This window comes from Toxorhynchites rutilus, chromosome 1 (assembly GCF_029784135.1).
Source record: "Toxorhynchites rutilus septentrionalis strain SRP chromosome 1, ASM2978413v1, whole genome shotgun sequence".
Classification (NCBI taxonomy): Eukaryota; Metazoa; Arthropoda; class Insecta; order Diptera; family Culicidae; genus Toxorhynchites; species Toxorhynchites rutilus.
The window spans coordinates 5,840,361-5,862,494 of record NC_073744.1 but is presented as its reverse complement, the minus strand read 5'-3'; the positions used below and the strand labels follow the sequence as shown (position 1 = coordinate 5,862,494).

The following is a 22,134-nucleotide window of genomic DNA, read 5'->3' as shown; positions in this document are numbered from 1 at the left end:
TAAAAACTATCTAGATTATTTAGACAAATGGACTGATCACTTCGATGATATTAAAGTCTTTCGCTGGGTTGTGTTAGATATAGTACCTAAATGGGACAATTGTTGAAGAAAGCTTGCAATATCTACATGGAAAAGGGGTCTAAATTGTTGAAAATGCCTTACTCGATCAAGTGCGATCAAGTTTGCATAAATTTTTATATACTGAACTGATTGTTATTTAATTAGGATTTTGACTGTTATTTGATTATTACTGATTTTTTGAATAAAACGTTGAGTTTCCCCAAAACTTAATATAGCAAATTTGAATTTAGTTTTCAATTCTTTATACCTAAATGAAATGAAATCAAACCAAGCACTCTGTACCCAAAATTGAGCCCTAAATCTTCCTCTCACATGATTCTTTGTGTGAATAATTTGAAACTTGCAGAAACGTCGAGAACATGTGCTGAATCAAATATTTGTAACCTTACCCTACTGCAATTTTAGGGAGTCCATAGTTTTTCAATATTGTTGTCTTTACTTTCGAGTGATCAATTTCAACCCGAAAACAGAATCTGTTGTGTAGGAAAATAATTAAATAGTATTTGAAGTAGAGATGTTTATTCCAGGTGATACAATGGCTGGCGCTTGGATCGGAAAAATTAATTACTGGCTTAAATACTTCTCTATCGTCAGACATTACAAAATTATTGTTACAAGTGATCAATTCTATGGTATATTGATATTGCAGCGAAATTGAGAAAGATAGAAGTTGGGTGTCAAACAACAAATCGTAGAGTGGTTTGAGAACTTTAATTTGATTTATAGAAATAATCAAGTTCAATGTGATTTTTTGGGATACAATTAATAACTGCACATTAAAAAATACTAACTTTGAAGTTTTCATTTCCAAAATGTTATTTAAATCAACTAATTTAGATGTTCCACTACTATATCCTGTACTACATTTCCTCGTCTTTCAAATGAAAGCAACGGAATCGTCTTCCGTAGCGTACTTTTTAATGTGAAGCCAGTTTAAGGCAACAGAGTCCGAAACAAAAAAAAAGTTCTATTACTCTATCACTGTTGAAATTCGAACATATGCGTAGAAGGATTTTTTCATCAAATATGAGCATCTATCACCTTCTGAGAGATTCTGGAAAAAAAGTTTTTTTCATGTACGAAAGGTGTATTCTGACTTTAAGGGGATGAATTAAATATTAAATTCTTCTTTTATTTTCATTAAACGAAAAATAAATGAATTAAAAACGAATAAAAAAAATGTCATACAAATGAAACACAAATTTCTGCATCGCTGGAGAACTAATCAAGCAAATGGATGTGGCATCTGGATTGAACAAATTCATTTTTGTTGATAAATTTAACTAATTTCGGATACTTATTTGCACGCCATTGAAACCTCAACATAATGACGTTTCTAGAACTGAAAGAATGGTGCTACTCACTTGTCTTGGCACAACAAGACCCACGTTTGCTGATCGGATTGAGCTGGCAGATGTGTGTCGACGGGCAGCTCTCGGCCTCGGCCTGCGGTCCGCAGACAATCTCACGCCCACCGGATTTCAACGGGAGTCCCTCCGGACAAACGGAATCACGGATCGGCACACAAATAGGCATTTTCGGGCACGGCACGGAGATGCACTCAACCTGGATGAGTTGGCATTCCTCGCCCCGAGGGCAGGAGATTTCGCTGCACGGATCGCGGCACTCGCAAGTCTTGCAGCCGTCGGCGTCGATCTTGTAGCCGTACTCGCAGGGTGAACATTTCCTCAGCGGGCACTCGATCTTCGGATAGATTGCGCAGTTTGGCTCACCGTTGGAGGTTCGCGTTCCACTCTTCTCGTTTCCGTACTCATCGACACACCAGCAAACGTTTCCGGGACCACACTGGATGGTGCGGAAGCTTCCATCCGCATCGCACTGTGTGATGTATTTCTGCTTCGGCGGAACGCCGAGTTCACTTGCCTGATGCAGCTGGATGGTTTGCAAATGTTGGCAAGCGGTTTTCAGCTGCGGCTCAACGCACTGAGTTCCGCAGCCATTGGAGCAGCACCGTTTGGAACCATCGCAGTGGGCATCCGTTCGGCATTCGTATTCACACGAATCGGACTCGGAGTTTTCACTTCCTGGCGGTACCAGGAAAGGACACTGGCCAGGTTTCTTGGGAAAACATGCAGGCACCGGTGGACAGTATTCTCCTTCGCATGACACCTCAACCGATCGACATTCCTGTCCGTCCGGACAGGCCACGCTATCACATGGGTCACGACACTCACAGGAAGGACATTGGGTTTCCGGATCGAGCAGAAAGCCATAATCGCAACCCATTCGACAGGTCAGATCGAGACATCCGAGCGATTCGCGAAGATCTTGGCATGATTTCCGAGTGGCGTTCATTCCCCGAGTTCTCGGGATTTCCGTGCCAAAGTTATCCACGCACCAGCACTCTTCCAGTTCGATTTCCGTCAAGTCGTCCTCGATTGCTAGGGGTTTCTTCAGCGCCGCTGAAGGTTTGACATCAATACTGTCTAGGTTGTTGGAATGCTTCGAATCCAACCGGTTGAAATCGATGATCTTCGCGGATCTTCCCTGGACACCGAAATCGCCAACACTTTCGACCGATACCAGCATTCGCTGCCGAAGATACGACATCAGTGCATCGGAACCATTGTCTCCCGACTGTACGCGATTGTTGTTCTCGTATGTGTCGTCGACTTTAACTAGCTTCAAATTGTGGCCTTGCGCAGGCACCGATACCGTCGTATCTCGCTTGGCACGCTTCGCCTCCTCGAGCAGTTTTCTCATCTGACGAATATTGTTCTGTTCTAGATAGCGTCGCTGCTCGGACCGGTTGACCCGCAGCTTTTTGGTGGTGCACTGCATCGCCTCATACCCGCCGTCTATACCGCAGGAAGGGGGAGGCAGTGCCAGCTGCATACCCTCAACCGTACCCTCCATGCGATCCGAGAAGTCACGCAGATATTCACACACTAAAAGAGAGCAAATAGAAACTATGGTTAGAGTCGATCTTGATTTTTGTAAAGCTATGGAAACCTACTGGATTGCTGGCGAGCTTCCGGAGTGGCATCGGTTTCATCCTCCACCGGGCAGCAGACATTTTTCTTTTCACCGTGCAATTTCACGCACACGTGGGTCTCCGGACAGACGATCGTGTTGGACAGCGAGCGTTTGCGTCCCAGCGTATCCTCGTCCTCGTCGTCGAAGAAGCTTCGGCTTTGGTACTCGCGACTCTTGGGACGATCTGTGTTACGGACAGACGATAAGAAAATGTTAAAAATCATATTTGAATAAGATTCCGGCAGAGCGAGGGATTGTTTTCATTGTATAGATTACATTTGAAAACACCGATTCGTCTTTTGACCGCCGTCGAGATAGCAACTATTAGTCGGCTCAAATTACTGCGTTACAACTGCTTTTCTCAAGGTAGCTATAGAAATCGATTTCACTATCAATTTCTATCCATTTATATTCCTCATTCACAACCATATTCCACACTAAAATCCAGCCTCAATCAGATTTCAAGTAGATTCGCATCGCCTGTTCTACTTATGGGTCATGAGTCATTCAATTCTTTGGGGTGATTCTTCCACTGACCATCGTGGTATACGGTTGGCGAAAAAGAAATGTCGTATTTCTGATCGAAATTTGACGCTTTATTTAACATACTTAAAACTATCCAATTTAAGTCAAATATGCGCCGTTTTGTTCGCAAACTTGGTGCCATTTAGAAGGCAACTTCATTATCCCCCTCTTATAAAACCCCCCCACCTTATTTGCAAAAAACTCAGACAGCCAGTTTTCGCAAGCCTCTTTTGAGGCCTACTTAGTATCACCAAGAGCGTTTTGCATGGACCGGAAGAGATGATAATCACTTGGAGCCAGGTCCGGACTATACGGTGGGTGCAATAGGACATCCCATCCGAGCTCCCGTAGCTTCTGGCGGGTCATCAAAGATGTGTGAGGCCGGCGGGTCATCAAAGATGTGTGAGGCCGAGCGTTGTCCTCGTGAAAAACAACACCATTCCTATTGATCATTTCTGGCCGCTTCTGGTCAATCGCCTGCTTCAAACGGTCAAGCTGCTCACAGTAGAGAACCGAGTTGAGGGTCTGGCCATAGTTGAGCAGCTCATAGTGGATGATTCCCTTCCAATCCCACCAAACACACAGCAAAACCTTCCTGGCCGTCAATCCGGGCTTGGCGATGGTTTGGGCCGGCTCACCGCGCTTCGACCACAACTTTTTTCGCTTTAGGTTGTCGTACGTGATCCACTTTTCATCACCAGTCACCATCTTCTTCAAAAATGGGTCGAGTTCGTTCCGTTTCAGCAGTGCATCGCAGGCGTTGATTCGGTCTAAAAGATTTTTTTTTGCGTCAACTCGTGTGGCACCCATACATCCAGCTTTTTTTTGGAATTCAATCTTCTGCAAATGGCTCCAAACGGTTTTATGTTCTATACCCAGTTCCTGGTCAATCGAGCGAGTGCTCACATGCCGGTTACCATTTCTCTGAACCGAGCAACTCCAGCCAACACTTGCCTTCACGGATGGAATTATGATCTGGCATGATTACCAAAATGAAGTGTTCGAATATTTTACAGGTACACCACCCTCTCCACTCATGAGAATTTCGTCAAGTCACTTTCGGTAAGAATCACATTCCTCGAACTAGCGGTTTGCCTGGTAAAAAAACCGGTTCCTTGGTGGGGTCCCGAAGTACGGTCAGCTATAAAACTGCGTCGCGTAAAACTCCGAGCTCTTCAGAGATTGACACAAGAGAATCGCAAAAACTCAACAGCTCATTCAAAGTTTAAAACTGCCAAAAATGCAGCCAGAAGTATAATTCGTCAAGCCAAACAGGATAGCTGGAAGAAATTCATCTCCGCCATTAGCTCTGATAATACCTCAAAGGATCTCTGGGACAAAAGCATCAAACTATCCATCAATAATGTTCTCACAGATAATTCATTCTGCATTTTCATTTTATTTTATTATAATGAACTAGAGGGTTTAATATTATATGAGCCGTATTACTGGTTACGTTGCTGGAAACGAGCAGCAGGTTCTCCAAACTCGAAAAGCTCCTCAACTGAAGAAAATGTGTGGATCGTACTCGTTACAGGCTCGTGTTGTCCATAAGAAGTGCGATGTGGGTCATGCCGCAACAGGTACGTTGATCGGAGAGATCTCCTCGGTGCGAGAGTAGGTAAAAGGAGTCGATATAATTAGCCAAAATTCTAGTCCTAATTCTAATGTATCCATACTCAGCAAACGACATCTTTCAGCATACCGAAGCAAATTTAAAGGATCTCTCCAAGGAAGTTGCCTTAGGGCTCGACGAATGAAGGTTTTTTGGATACGTTCAATTCTGATGCTACAGGACAGTTGGTACGGAATCCAAACGACAAACGCAATCCTAGATATAAATCCTAGCTGCCGATTCACCTTAGTGACAACCATTAATCGATGAAAATTAAACGCAAGCTTTGGGTCCAACGTTATCCCCAAGTCACTTCCGAGTACTTGTTCAACTCTCTCGAGTACAACTTCATCAATCGAGTAGTCGAGTGTGATCGTTGTCCATGTTCGATGAAAAGTCATTAGTACGCATTTAGATATACTGACAGAAAGTTTGTACAAGAGGCACTAGTTAACAAAGAGATTCAACATTTCTTGAAGCCGAAGACAATCTTCGATGTTCTTGACGACGATGTAGATTTTTAGGTCATCGGCATATATGAGCACACAACCACTCAGAAGGATGAACGTCATGTCGTTGAAGAATTTTATGAACAGCAATGGTCCTAAATTGCTGCCCTGAGGAACGCCTGACGTTGCGATGAATGACGCAGAGGTGCACGATATCAGCTTAACGCGGAGAGTTCCGTTTGAGCAGGTATGATTCGAGCGAATTCACTAGACCATCAGAAACTCCCAATCGAGACATTTTCCGTAGAAGGATACCATGATCGATGCGATCGAAGGCTGCCTTCAGGTCTGCTTAAACGGTATCCAAATGTATACAAAATGTGCAATACAAGTTGACGTAAATTCCAACCAACTCGATGAAACAGAGTGCCCTGGCATAAAACCGTGTAGCGATGGAGAGTTGTAGCTTTTGAAATGAAAGAAGATAGCATCTTTCACAATTATCTCAAACATTTATGAAGCAGCAGAAAGACTTGTTATGCCCCGATAGTTTGTTACGTCTCGTTTGTCGCCCTTCTTATGAACAGGAAACATAAAGGAATGCTTCCATATCTCGGGAAAAAAATCCTTGATCCAACGATGCAATACATACACATACGCTTTACAGATACACAGGTCGAAGGTTGTGCAGGCTACTGATCATTCAACAAGAGCCAAAAGTTGTATCGCTCATGACAACTCTACACGAGCTGAAGATTGTACCGCTCAGTGACCATTCTACCCTGGATTCCTCGAGTCAAGAGAGATGAACCACGATTGATATGAGGTACAGACTAGGGGGGCGTCGCTGATTAATGGTCAGTTGTACCCCAATAGGAAGTATCCCGTGTCGACCACCCATACAGAGCACTGGAGACTGCAACCTCCCAATTATGAGAATCTTTGTAAAACTAACCTCGAGCCAACTGCGAGTAATCGGTTACATATTACTAACATAGTCGTAAGACAAAAATTGTCAAAATATAGAACTCCCGGCCCCGTCAGGCTAACACCATATGTGCCTTAATAAAATATATATTTTGGAAAAAAAACGATGCAGTGAAGATACAGGCTAAGGGCCTGGCTAAAGCACCAACACAGCGACAAAAAATATTGCAGGTACGCCGTCGGGACCCGGAGGATCGTTTTCTTTAATTTCTTAACGGCTTTAATGACATCCGTAGAGCTAATCCCAAATAAGCGCAGATCAATGAGATTCTCTGGAACATTGCTAGCAGCTTTTACAATTTCATCCGCATTCGCAGTCGCATTCGAAAAAAGGTTGCATGATTCGAGCACAGATGTTGACTCCAAATTGCCCAGAAACACGGACTTTGGAATAGTCGATGATGATTTTCAGAAACTTTTGGGATTTCGACGCAAATTGGTCTGAACACGCAAGACATACACTGCGTTTCACAACTATTGAACCACTCATTTTTTCTGAGTTTCCAGAGATATGTAAGAAGTCGGTTGAATCGAAGTATTCAGTGTAGGATATAACAACTATCTTCTTTGAAACGACTGAGAATTTTCTCAAAAAGGCCTGGTTTAGGTAGCTTACCACCAACACGAATGAACAGTCAAAAGTGCAATGAAGTACTTCAGAATCATTTACTTTTGTTCTTGCATCAAAACACCGTGATAATTGGGTAATTTGGCATCAATTCATAAAATCCGGAAAGTCATGGCAGGGTTTGATGAATAAGGGCTTCATATTCTGGACTGGCCAGCTTGTTTACCAGATCAAAACCCTATCGAGAACTTCTGAGTAGTGATCGTATGAATATAAGATGCAGCTTACAAGCAATATGAGTGATTTGAAGAGCCTTTATCAGTATCCTCTGCGTAGAACGAGATACACACTACAACATGGCGCAGCTTGGTCAAAACCACCCCGAATGGGTTATTTGAACTGATTGAGAACTAAAGATGACCTACGAATTAGAAACTTATTGTAATTCATGTGAAATTGACGTTAATTTTGTAAAGGAGTGAGAGTTTTTTCATCTGGTTCTATAGTTATGAAACACTGGAATTCTTGTTTTTTAATGTATCGCGCCTGAACACAACAATAAAGTTGAAATGGCCAGTCTTCTAAATGAAGATAGTTGTTATATCCTACACTAAATACTTCAATTCAACCGACTTCTTACATATCTCTGGAAACTCAGAAAAAATGAGTGGTTCTATAGTTGTGAAACGCAGTGTACGACTTGTAGAGGGCTGAATTGAGCTTTCTATAGGCGTTGCAAGCACGATGAAAGTTGCGTTTAGTTTCAGTGGTTCGATATTGACGGAATTTACGCTGACAGAAATTTTTGTCGCGTCTCAAAAGTCGCAGGAGAGGAGAGCTCCAAACAGAAGAGGCAGCAGGCTTTCGTTTCGGAGTGTTGTCATTAAGCCAATTGCAAATAATGTAGCAAAATGTTGCAGCCATATCATTAACGTCATTTGTTGCCAGCCTACTGTTCCAGTCACAATTCTGCAGATAATCGTTGAGCATGTCAAAATCGATTTTGGAGTAGTCTAGCGGCTGTTGAACAGGGTCAGCTGATTCACAGTTAGCACGGTCCTCACTGCTAGAGTTGGTAAGTAGAATAGTAGCGGAGGATGAAACAGATCAATAGGTAACAATGGGCATACCGCTTCGTTCACAACAATATTGCAATCAGCATCACATACAACCAAATCCAGGATCCGGCTCCGATAGTTGCGAACTGAGTTGTATTGTCAAAAGTGCAGGAAATTCAAACCATCAACTAGAGCAGCGCTGGCAGCAGACATCGTGGAAGCTTCCCAATTTAAGGTTTCGTCGTGAAGCAAATCCCATGCGATGCGATGTTACGTAGCTCATGCAGCGTAGATAGATGGGTATCAATAACACCTACATTCTGACTTCGATCAGGAGGTACACAAACGGCGCAAAGCATTAACAGCTTTCCACGAATACAGGCAGACACACAAACTTGTTCAAGATTATTGCCATGCATTGTGCGTACCTCAACAGATTTATGATGACTTGACACTACAATAAGCACTTCTCCTAATGTAGTGTTGCGACTATTGCGTGGACTACGGTCGCAATGAAAAACATTGAAGTCGGTTCCAAAAAGTTGTAGCGAGTTGACGCTGTCATCAAGACCGGTTTTGATCAGGATAATGACCTCGTAATTACAATCACAAATCGCTACGATGAGGTCATCGATTTTCGTTTTCAGACCACGTACATTCTGTAAGTACATCCAGACATCGTTTATGCTGGTGGTCACACGTCTGTTGACACGAGATGGTTCGAAGCGTTGCTCATGTTGACTGGGAGAGTTTGAAAATCCGAAGGGCGAAATATCATCGGGCAGGATAGATTGAAAATTACATTCATACTTGGCCAGACAAGCATGTCGGAAGATCTCTTATCTCACATCAGACACAGAACCGGGGCGACTACGGCTGCACACATGGCTAATGGGCTCGACTGTGCTGAGAAGGAGGCTTCCAAAATGCTTATTTGAGCGCGCCCCGGTGTCCATTGATCGGCTATGTTGTGGCTGAGGTGGTTGCTGCTGGCTTGGGAGTTTGGTTCACAGCAGTTGGCCTCCGAAATTTTTGAGCCGAGTGTTCTTCGAATTCACCAAAAAGTGCTCCTTCCGGCCATGATGACGGTCAACGGCATTCGTCTTCAAAGCTGGATCAAGACCAACTTTGAAGGAGACGAAGCGCAAGTGGTTGGTGTCAGTCCCTTTGGCAACCAATTTCACGACTTCAGGTTCTGTTTCGATTTCCAGGTTTGCTTTGACCATTGCAGAGAATTTATCGTTTGTCACATCTGGACGGATGCGTGATAAGTAGAGCCAGAATTTGGTCTCCGGTTGTACACAGATAGGCACCGAAACAACATTCTGACCGAGCAGTTTCGAACCAGTCTGACACTCAGATGTTTTAGGCACCGGAGAGTCGGATCCCCGGAATCGGTTCGAAAGATGACTTGGTTCACTTCTTGGCCAAAGGTTTACAACAGGTGACCGGATTGATTAAACAGGCTTCGATGATAACTGCTTGATTTCCGTCTGCAGGTTACTGAGAGCTTCCGTCAGGGAGGATGTGAAATGATTTGCCATAATATCCACGGCAAACCAACACGGTATCAATGCCAGTCATTCCCGACAAGCACTTGGTACAAGTTTCATCTATGCTGGCAGTTGAGCAGTTGTAACGCCTTAAAACATGTTTCGGGCGGGTCCCAGCCGGTCGATAATGAAAACAAGCACGAATTTGATCGCTCCGGCAATGACACGAAGATGATGAATGAACCAAGGCGCCTAGAAGTATATCCTATGGTAAGGCTGTTTCGTCACTAAGTTGGTCAGCGGTATATGGAAACAGTACGGAAGAAGGCAGAAGAAAAATTATTTGCTTGAAGCGTGAAAGAGACAAACTGATCACGAGCGAGCTTGGGCACAAGCGTATTGTGTTTTGTTTACAAACAAAACACAGTAGACTTCCAAGATGGCTGAAGAGTAGTTTTAGCAAGATGGCCCACCTTAGGATATGCTTCTAGGCGCCTTGGAATGAACCACAACAGCACGATACAATTGAAGTGATACAAAACAATCTTAACAGTCAATTTGCACTCCAAATTACAACTTCATCAGGAATACTTTTAAACAGGATAGTCCGGACAATTTTAATGTGTTAAATCGCAGTCCTGTGTCTTCTTCTATCTATATAAATAAAAATGTATCACCGAATGTGTTGATAAGAGCAAAACTCGAGGAAGGAATTGTCCGATTTAGGGCTGTCTTTATTCTATTATTTTCTGTATCAAACATTTATTCCATGGAACGGAGAAACGTGTTATTTGCAAGTGGTTGAAAAATCTTGAACAAGAATTATGTCTGAAAATAATCTGATATTATAATGACGAGTTTTGGTAGAAGTACTCGGAATTTTATAGTGAGAGATAATTTTAAAGGGTAGATTAGAAGATCAATCAATGAACAGTTCTGCGATTGGACCCATGAACGTGCGCTAAGTAAGAAAACGTGAATGTGATAACGATAAATAAATTTTGGGCGGGACGAAGTTTGCCGGGTCAGCTAGTAATGTATAATACTCTTTCATGTGATCAGACACAATAAGGCGCCAACCATTCAGTGTGTCTCACCCCATGTAGAGGACAGGAATCTTTAAGAATTCAGGCTACAAAAAGTAACTTGTACTGGCACTTTTTTGAAAAACGTATTTTTGCCGTCCAAAACAGCCAATAACATCGTAGTTGTGTATGGTTCAATATGTAGGTAAAGGGATGAAAAGGTGGGTGAAGGAGATGTTGAATTTCCCTCAATGAACGATCCATAAGCATGATAAAGTATTCAAGGAAATTGAAGGTTTTCTTGATATTTATGAGGTGTCGGTTTCACTCTAATAGGGTGTCGATTTTTCCTGCACTACCATTTATTTTCACTAAAAACACACATTTTTGTATTCTATTAAAATTCGAGTTTATTCAATGAATGATCAACAGAGATCTGTAGAATGATTTATGAGAAGTAAAGAGAGATTCTGTAACGATTTGGAGTCAAAGAAACTTTTGGCAAATCCTTAGGGTGTCAGTATTATCCTGATTTCCTCTACTCATCATCATTTCAGGTTTAACCCCCTAACGACCAAGCTGTAAAAATGATTTTTTTAACGAAATCCATTGGTGTAATTTTGATTATTGGTGTTACAGAAACCTCTATCTTCAAGAATTATATTTTTCCGTTCTTCCGTTTTCCGGAAAATGACAAAAAATCGAAAAATAGCGAAACAAAAACATTGGCCAAAACCTACATTTTTGTTCCTATAGGAGGTTCAATCCGGTGGTTTTTCTGCTACATCGCGATGTGTCTTCTTTTATCAAAGAAATCCTGTAGAAAAGTTTACGGATTTTTGCATTTTATATGATTCCGTTTTCTGTTGGGTTATGTACTTTCCGCACATAGTTACTTTAAACCGATTTTTATGCCCAATAAAGTGATACAAATTTGAATGAAATTGATAGTAATGATCGAGGTAGCTAATAGACTAAGCTATCGTTTGATGCCAAAATCTGCTCGAAAAAACGTGTAGATTGTTAGAGACGAATGAACTGACAAATTCAAAGCCTCTTAAAAACATGTAAACGAAGCGTGTATATAATATATAGAAGGGAAAATAAAATTAGTATGAAATCAGAACTCACGCGAAACACGCACTTTCGACAGGACTCACCTAGATGACAGTACAGCAACTCATCTGTGGCATTATCCGCCAGCGGTGTGCCCAACTCACAGGGGTTCGAGTAGACCAGGTCCAGCTTGCAGATCGGCTCGGAGGAACACAGTCCGGAAAAGGAGGCACACTTTGGGTCTTTTGCCACCTCGCAGTGCGATCCCGATGGGCAAACAAATCCTTCGCAAGGTTCGGAACACTCGCACGTGGGACACCCGTTGTGGTCGTTCTTGAACCCGTACTCACAAACCGCAGCGCAGATGTTGTGATCGCATAGACCCTGCGAACCATCCACGCTCCGGCCACCACTTCGGCCAATCATATTCTCCACCCCATCGCAATTCACCATCTGGGCGGCTCCCATTGTTCCCTTGATTTTGTTGCCCGTTTTCGGATCCACGCACCAACAAACCAATCCGTTGCGCGAGCACTGTCGACTGGAGAAACTTCCTCCGGGTCCGTCACACTGGGGAACATAACCCCTTCCTTCGCGTTCATTCACCGACAACAACTCCGAGAGCATTCTTGCCTGGTGACAGACGGTAACGTTGTGCGGTTGCTGACAGTTGCGTCCGCAGCCGTTCGAGGTGCAACACTTCTGCATCTGAGGACACTCGAGATCATGGCCGCAAGGGGTTCCACAGAGAAACCCGGTGCTATCGGTTGAGATGATTTCATCCGGCTTCGGACAGCTGCCGGGTTTCTCGAGGTGCATCGATGATGGACAGCACACACCGTAGTCGTTGCCGGATTGGACCAGACAGCGATACATCGGTGGGCAGGAGGGTTTACCCGGGTCGTTACCACACAGGAATGGTCGAGGGGTGCCGCTGATCGCAAGGGGTAAACCCGCTGGGCAGAGATCTGCGAGAGAGCGAGCTTTGCGACCTGTAAAAAATTGGAACCGTTAGTATAGACAGACACAATTGTGCGGAAGACATCAAACACGCACACGTCGGCACCGGTGGGCATGGTTCGTTCTTACAGCTGACCTCCTGTGGTTCACACTGCTGCCCGTGGGGACACTGCACGCCATCGCACGGATCCCGACAGCGGCAAACCGGACAACCGCTCCGCAGGTCCCGGGCGAAGCCAGCCGGGCAAAACATCCGACAGCTGGAGGCCTGACATTTGGTTCGGATCGTGGTACAATTAACTTCGTCGGCATCCTGCCGCCGACTGTCGGCCAGCTCGACGCCGTACTCATCCACGCACCAGCACTCGGTTCCGTTCAGTTCGTTCGAGCACTGCACCGGTTCGAAATCCCCGAGGGCCGTGCAGCGGGGTATCCGTACCGTGTGCAACAAGTTATCGCCCAGCGCTTTGGCCCGTCGTGATTCTGCCCGCCGCAGGTGCTGGCATGCGGTCAATTCTGATGCTTCTGTGAATGGGAGTACGAAGAAACCAAAATTAAAGTGTGTTCATTGTCAACATTTTTTTTTTCTTTATTTGATGTAATCTGACGTCAAGACAAATTCACCTCCCGTTTATTTGTCCAACCACTTGCTACCTATTGTCCTCGGAGATTGTTATCGGCTCTTCTCGAGGCGTACCGTGCAATAGAACTGAGCTCACTCCCCTCTGATTTACATTTTTAGTGGGAAACGAGCGAGATTGGCCTTCGTGGCTTATTATCGACTCGAGAAAAATAGAATGTATCTTTTCTACGAGACGGGGCCGGGGATTTAGCAGCTGATGATAAAGAGCCCCCGTCGGTTCGGTCCTCTCGGCGGGTGCGAAATTTGCATATTTCTATCGTAAAGCGAAAAGAAGATCGAACGGAGATGGCGGCTTTTGTTTGGAAAGTGTTCTGTTCTGATACCCATAAGTTTCGGATTTGTTCTTTCGGAACTAAATGTATTCTGGTTAACGGTCTAGAAACGATGGTGCGATTTGAATGGCATGGTTGAGACCAAACTATGTTATCGAACTCGAACTGGGATTATATGGATTGTGAGGCTTGAATAGAAAACAAAGGTGCAAAATGTTCCACGCCATGCAGCGGGGAGAACCAAATCATTGACTCGAATAGAATATCGCGATCGTTATCGAATCATTGATTTGTGAGCTTTTTCTCTGAAAATTGTTCGAGCCTTGTTAACACGTCTTTGTTGCGGTTTTTAATGGAAAATCAAATTTGTCGAACTCAGAAACTTATTTATTCTAATATTAGATGAAAAGAATACGCGTGTCCACGCGTCTCGACCTAACAGCAAAAAAATTTTGTTCAGAAAATACCAATAGACATTAGTACATTCACTCACAATCAGTGTTTGGATTTCGAGTCTCTTTCAGAAAATACCACAAAAACGCAAACGGTTAGGAACAGCTTCAAATTAACTTCAAAATTTGGAAGCGTTCCTTGGAGGTCCCACAATCCCCATTCTACACTTGGCAAATCAATTAGAGGAACAGAAATACATGTACCCTCGAAATGAACGATTCACTACTTTCGTCCCTAGGCTATTCCTAAACTTGAAAGATTAAGCTATAAAATGATGTACATCCCTTCTTCATGCGTTGATTTTTCACGAAGTTTACAGCATTTCAAAAATCGCTTAAAAATTTTGACTTCGAACTCTGTTCCTCTAATTTATTCATGGAGTGTATTATTCATTCCACATCCAATTTATGTATGTGAAGTACCGCGAAAATAAGTTATCCGTTATTTAATTTGTATACCAGTGTGTTTTACATTTCAATCGTTACTCTTCTGTTGATGAAGGATCATTCCTCAAATCAGCAGTCTTTTGACGTAGGATTACGTCTTTCGGGAACATATTGGGGTACAAATTGAAAATCGAAAATCGAGCACATCGTGAAAATTGTCCAATTTCAAACCTGTATTGCTCAGTCGTTTCATGATGGATTGATGAAATTTTTACGTCAATCGATTTCGGCACTCCATAACAATTTTTCATATTGAAGAAAATAATATATGTCATGAAAATAACTATCGAACAATTGAAAAATTTCAACCCCTATCCTAACGGAAATACCCACTTTTGATTGGACGGAATTGACGACACATGCGGCGGGTCCCTAACAGAGACATAAAAACCAAAAAATTATCAAAGAGTTTCCTGTCACTTTTTTCGCTCCTTTTCTAGTTAATTTTAGTAATGTATAATATAGGGTAAATGATCTTGGTTTGTCCAGTCGAAAATATGATCATGGTTTGCTCACTTTTTTGAATGCTCTAATTCAGCGCTCCTGTGTCAAATAAGGCCTTCGAATGTTTCGAAACATATAAATGAAATTGCCTTTTACATGATTTATAGTAGTTTGATAGTATATTTTTACGAAATCACATGTTTTAAAGGATTATAAAATACACCTTCTTTTTGTGTCAATGCGCCCCTCATTCGAGCTAACTTTTAATCGATCACCAGATGATTATTTGGCACGTATTCAGACCTTTTCTGGATTACAACACTTATAAATATTGTAAACATCATGCTTGCTCACCATTTGTATCGGATTTACATAGCTAAACCATTAAATTAACGCATTTTGATGAACTCAATTCTAATCATGAGTTGTCCAATTCAATAATGTTGTTTTGTCCACATGATTTCTATGGCAACCGCTTGGCGCGCTGCAGTTTGTTTATGTTTGTTTATGGTGTGCTTCGCGCATAGCAGAAGTATGGTTTTTCTGTGTTGATTGTGTTGAGGTGAACACTTCTAAAATGCCCAAGAAAAGGCAATATTCTGAAGAAAGCCTAAATTATGAATGAATCAATATGATGACAGTAAACTCAAGCAATGATAAATGCAACATCTAATTGTGAATTCGAATGTTTTCATTCAAAAATGAAGATTTCTAAAAACGGACAAACCATGATAATTTTTTTGGGCAAACCATGATCAGAGGTGGTCAAACCATGATCATAATTCTTCTTTAAGGAAAATCGTTAAAAAACATAAAAATTTGAATAATTTCAACACCTTATGGTAGTATTAGCAACTAGAGACTTGAGGCTTTTCAACAAACCCAAACTCGTATCGATTATGTGTGATTTTCATGAAGAAAAATCGATTTGTACTAGTTGCGTAAAAACACCCCAAATTGGACAAACCAAGATCATTTATCCTAATATAATTTGGAAATTGAAACTGCTCACTCCAGCATCATTTTGCTAATGGCGATCGGTTTGTGCTGACATAACAACTGGCTTCTTACTCTTCTTTTTGTTTTTTTCTTCGACCAAGCGCGAACAAACAGGGATGCCGAACCACGCGAGATGCCGAGTTTCCAAATAAGATGAGGTTTCTGAAGATTATTTTTCTACTATATTCTATAAATATTTACATTTGGATGATGTAGAGCAAAATTGTTGCATATTTTGCAAAAAATGTATTTTTTTATTTTTTTTTTTTTATTTAAATCGTTTATTTTTACAGGCTCAGTTACATAGGTTTAAAGGAGCCGAACTCCTTACTGTATTGTTACTAGTATATATACATTTTTCCTTAATTCTAATGTTAATAATATAGGAAACCGATTACTCGCGGTCAACTCGAGTTTAGAAGGGTGACATATTTTCTTCAGGAAAAGGAGGGGATATGAGGATATGTTGACAATGATCACACTCACACTCTCAATCACACTCATCACACTCAATTCTTAAACCTATCTTATATCTAATATGTATTTACATTTCATCTTATTTTTAAGAAGGGATCCGATCTCTCACAAAGGAAAAGGAAAAACTAAGGGTATAAGGACAATCACACACGAAGATCGATAGCTTTAAGGAATACATATATTTGGGACATGTAATCAAGGTCTAACCGAGCCAACACGTCTCTCACCGGCACATTGGGCTGCCTTCCTCGGGCCCGAAGGGTGACTACTAAATTCGATCTGGCGACAAGATACAGCTCGCACGACCAAACAACGTGCTCGATGTCGTGGTAACCTTGGCCACAAACACAAAGATTGTTGTCGGCAAGATTAATACGAAAGAGTAGCGCATCTAACGAACAGTGATTGGACATGAGTCGGGAGAAGGTGCGAATAAAGTCCCGACTCAAGTCCAGACTTTTGAACCATGGTTTGAGGCTAACCTTAGGGATAATCGAGTGAAGCCACCGGCCCAATTCATCTTCGTTCCATTTGCGTTGCCAGTTAACTATGGTATTTTTGCGGACTAAAGAATAAAATTCATTGAAGGCGATTTGACGCTGATAAATATCGCCTTCAATTGCACCTACCTTTGCTAATGAGTCAGCCCTCTCATTGCCCAGAATTGAGCAATGTGAAGGGACCCAGACAAAGGTAATGACATAACAGCGTCTGGATAAAGCACTCAAAATTTCTCGTATTCTCTCAAGGAAGTACGGCGAGTGCTTTTCCGGCCTCAGTGAACGGATAGCTTCGACAGAGCTAAGACTATCCGTTACAATGTAATAGTGTTCAACAGGTCGTGAGGCGACGCTGTCCAGCGCCCAGTGTATCGCTGCCAATTCAGCAATATACACTGAGCAAGGATTCTGAAGACTGTGTGAGGTGCTAAAAAATTCGTTGAACACTCCAAATCCTGTGGACTCATTCATAGAGGACCCATCAGTAAAGTACATATTATCACAATTGATATCCCCATACTTTGCATCGAAGATCGTTGGAACGATCCTCGATCGAAGATAATCTGATGTTCCATGGATATCCTGCTTCATGGACAGATCAAAATGCACAGAGGAATTGATGTAGTCAGGAAAACAAACACGGTTGGGAATATACGAAGAAGGATCAACCTGCATGGAGACGAATTCATGATATGAGCTCATGAATCCAGAATGAAAATTTAGCTCGATCAGCTGCTCAAAATTTCCGATCACCAATGGGTTCATAACCTTACACCGGATGAGGAACCGAAGAGATAATAAATTGAAGCGATCTTTTAGTGGGAGTAGGCCTGCCAAAACCTCGAGACTCATGGTATGCGTTGAGGGCATACATCCCATCGCAATACGGAGACAAAGATACTGAATTCGCTCGAGTTTAATGAGGTGTGTTTTGGCAGCTGATTGAAAACAGAAACTGCCATACTCCATCACTGAGAGAATAGTTGTTCGATACAACATTATAAGATCTTCGGGATGGGCTCCCCACCAGGTGCCGGTAATTGTACGGAGAAAGTTTATTCTTTGTTGACATTTTTTACTCAGATACCTAATATGGGCCCCCCAAGTACATTTGGAGTCGAACCAGACCCCAAGATACTTGAATGACATAGCATGAGTGATCGGTTTACCCAAAAGTTGAAGCTTTGGTTTTGCTGGTTTATGCTTCCTAGAAAAAACCACCATCTCTGTTTTCTCCGTGGAGAATTCGATCCCTAGCCCAATGGCCCAGGTTGAAAAATTGTTCAAAGTATCTTGTAAGGATTCTTGCAGGTCGGATTCGTTTGATCCTACGACAGACACCACTCCATCATCTGCAAGTTGTCTTAGGCTGCAATTTTGTGTAAGGCAATTGTCAATGTCGCTTACGTAGAAGTTGTACAAAAGGGGGCTTAAACATGAGCCCTGAGGGAGTCCCATGTAAGAGACCCGACTTACTGCCGAATCTCCGTGAGAAAAGTTCAAATGTTTCTCACAAAGCAAGTTATATAACATATTATTCAATAGAGGCGGCAGACCCCGAGATTGTAATTTGTCTGACAAAACCTCTATTGAAACAGAATCAAAGGCCCCCTTTATGTCCAAGAATACTGAAGCCATTTGTTTTTTTTCGGCGTAAGCCATTTGAATTTCGGAAGAAAGCAACGCAAGACAATCATTCGTCCCCTTGCCCCTGCGGAACCCATATTGTGTATATGAGAGTAGGCCATTCGTTTCAACCCATCGATCAAGGCGAAACAAGATAATTTTCTCCAACAATTTCCGTATACAAGACAGCATTGCTCTTGGGCGGTACGAATTGAAGTCGGACGCGGGTTTTCCGGGTTTTTGAATAGCTATAACTCGTACTTGTCTCCAATCATCTGGAACAATATTATGCTCCAGAAACCGATTGAATAAGTTCAACAAGCGATGTTTCGCCACATCAGGGAGATTTTTCAGCAAGTTGAACTTAATTCTATCCGATCCCGGAGCAGAATTGTTACATGAAAGGAGAGCAAGAGAGAATTCTACCATCGAAAACTCGGAATCAAGATCGCACCTATCTTGTGGTATATCTCGAATAATTCTTTGCACTGGAGCGGAATCGGGACAAACCTTTCGTGCAAAATTAAAAATCCATCGATGTGAATATTCCTCGCTTTCATTGGATGAAGAGCGATTTCTCATGTTTCGAGCCACTTTCCATAATTTTTTCATTGACGTTTCTCGTGATAAACCTCCCACGAAATTTCGCCAATAAGCACGTTTTTTCCCTTGGATCAAGTTTTTAAATTGATTTTCAAGGTCCAAATACGTCTGAAAATTTTCAGGGGTTCCACGTTTCCGAAAAGCTTTAAATGCATTCGATTTTTCTACATAAAGCTTGGAACACTGGCCATCCCACCATGGATTGGGAGGCCTTCGACGAATAGTGGAACCTGGGATGGGTTTCGTTTGAGCGCGAACCGCGCTGTCATATATCAAACGAGAAATGAAGTTATACTCCTCCAATGGAGGCAAACCATCTCTGGAATTGATGGCTAGAGCAATCGCGTCCGCATATTTTTTCCAGTCAATGTGTCTTGTGAGGTCGTATGCCATGTTTATTGATTCAGAAGAATTCAACCCATTGGTGATAGAAATTTTGATTGGCAAGTGGTCACTACCGTTGGGATCCTGGATTACATTCCACTTGCAATCTAACGATAGTGAATTCGAGCAAAGCGAGAGGTCAAGAGCACTTGGGTTAGCAGGAGGTTTAGGTACACGTGTTGTTTCCCCAGTGTTCAAAACGGTCATATTGAAGCTGTTACAAAGGTCATATATCAACGATGAACGATTGTCGTCGTACTGTTCCCCCCAGGCAGTTCCGTGAGAGTTGAAGTCTCCCAAGATTAATCGTGGCTCAGGAAGGAGTGAGCACATGTCAACAAGTTGCTTGCGGCTAACCGCAGCTCTCGGAGGCCAATACAAGCTGACTATACAGAGGTCTTTACCTCTGATGTTTGCATGACAAGCAACAGCTTCGATCCCTCCAATAGGTGGAAGGTCAATTCTAAAAAATGAGTGACACTTATTGATCCCCAATAGTACCCCTCCGTATCTGTCATCACGGTCCAAGCGTATTATATTAAAATCGTGGAAAGAGAGATCATTTTGAGAAGAGAGCCAGGTTTCGGATAGAGCAAAAACATCACAATTGAGTTTATGAATTAGAAATTTGAATGTATCCAATTTAGGGATAAGACTACGACAATTCCACTGTAAAACAGTGATATCTCCGACCTCTCTATTTAAATTAGACATCAAGAGAGATAATCATTGCAAGGAGGGGCCATGGTATTTTTTTAGTTATGCTTTATCATGAAGACTAGTTCGAGAGTGTTTACTATTATGTGGAAGTGTATTTTTAAATATTATTGGCAACCCTTAAAATTGACCAATCAGCAGCTGGTCTGAGAACTGGTCCGGAATGGACCCCTCTATTGTCTAGTCTCGTCTCAGAGTTTGTTTACTTAGGATATTCCCTTGGCACATTGCTCCAAATGCCAGCTTCTAGCGAAGAGAATTGTTTGTTTCCCTCCGTCAGTTATCGTTCAGTCAAATTTTCGTGCGTACTCCGATCCAATGTCACCTCGGTCTAACTGCACTCATAGAAAAAGCATTAACATGCTCTGAAGTGAATGTATACAAAAAAAACCTATTTAAATAGAGCTCTTGCATCATTAACCCGTTGAACGGAAATGACGAGTCCAGCTCGTCATGAACTTTCCTGGACAAACTGACATTATGACGTTTAATGAGAGATATGGCTAAAAGAATGGTGTATATTTTATGCGAAAGTGATAATGACAGTGTTGAATTGAATGAATATGAACCGTAAGTATATCAATCCCTTTTCTTAAAACAGAGAAAAATAAATCGTCTGTTAGAGCAGTGCTGACTGAAAATAAATTGTAGTTCAAGGGGTTAACATTCCAATTACCGCAATAATCGAAAATATAAACAAATTATATACAGTGGTAATCGAAAATTTTCAAATTTTTTTCTGATAAACACTAGAAAGACTGAAACTTTATATATACCTCGATTGTCCAAAAGCAGTCGAATGACACTTTTTATATTGTTTACAGTTATATGACGAGTTATTAGTAGATATCAACAATGAAAAAAAAAAATCGCTTAGGAAAAAAATGATGCATTATTATTTGTACATTTTTTGGAAATCTTTTTATGTGTAAAGCTTCCGCAAGCATACTTTTGACATTTTTTATCATTATTATTCGTATTTTTATTTTATAGTTGCAGCAAAGCCGTATTTTTTTGGTTTACATCTGATAATTTTGCAGTTAATCTTTGTGCGTTTTCGTATTCAGATGATTTTTTCTGGCTTGCTGCTTTGTATTATCTAAAATTCGCAAGCAGTCAAAATGACTGCTCTTGGACAATATAGGTATAAGACATATGTATGTACCGGATAGGGTTACCTCATTTATTTCTGTAAAATTTAAAATTATTTTGAGCAAAAAATTCTGTATAAAAAATCTATATCGAAATATTAAGGGAAAAAATGAAAATAAATGATCTCCAACCGATTTCCGGACTTTGTTTTATTGGTTTTGTATATAATTAAGGAAATTGATGCATCAAATCAAACAATAACATTCTTGTCTCATTATAGATTTCGAAAAATTTAGAACTTTCTTTTTATTTAGTCATAGGATCGTTTAACCCAGTGGTTTTCAACCTTTTTTGTTTGATTCCTCCTTTTACGAAAATTATTCTCAGTGCTTCACCCCTGCCAGTAATTTGTCAGAAAGTATGTAGCATGTCAGTAAAGTAATGTAAGAATACAAACGGTTTTCAAGTTATATTCACAACACATTTGATGTTATACTTGTATCTGACTACAAAAAAAGGTATATAAAGCTTGTCAAGTCAGTATGACACCTGAGCCTGAACGATTTCCGCCAAAATCGTAAATCTTGAGAACGTTGTCGAAAAGCACACCTCATGTCTTCGATACCCACTCTGTTACGGTGTTTTGTTCCCATAAGCAGCATTG

At 41.7% G+C, this 22,134-nt stretch overlaps 1 protein-coding gene across 3 annotated transcripts in view; it reads right to left on the bottom strand.

Moving 5' to 3' along the window:
* The window catches only part of LOC129762150 (uncharacterized), a 197,988-nt gene that overhangs the window by 4,730 nt on the left and 171,124 nt on the right, over positions 1-22,134 (bottom strand). For all 3 annotated transcript variants that reach the window (XM_055760153.1, XM_055760152.1, XM_055760154.1), the window contains 4 exons: positions 12,911-13,339; positions 11,959-12,846; positions 3,059-3,262; positions 1,446-2,990 (listed from right to left, as the gene is read on the bottom strand). In XM_055760153.1, the coding sequence (XP_055616128.1) occupies positions 1,446-2,990; positions 3,059-3,262; positions 11,959-12,846; positions 12,911-13,339 (3,066 nt within the window). The remainder of the gene's footprint in view (positions 1-1,445; positions 2,991-3,058; positions 3,263-11,958; positions 12,847-12,910; positions 13,340-22,134) is intronic.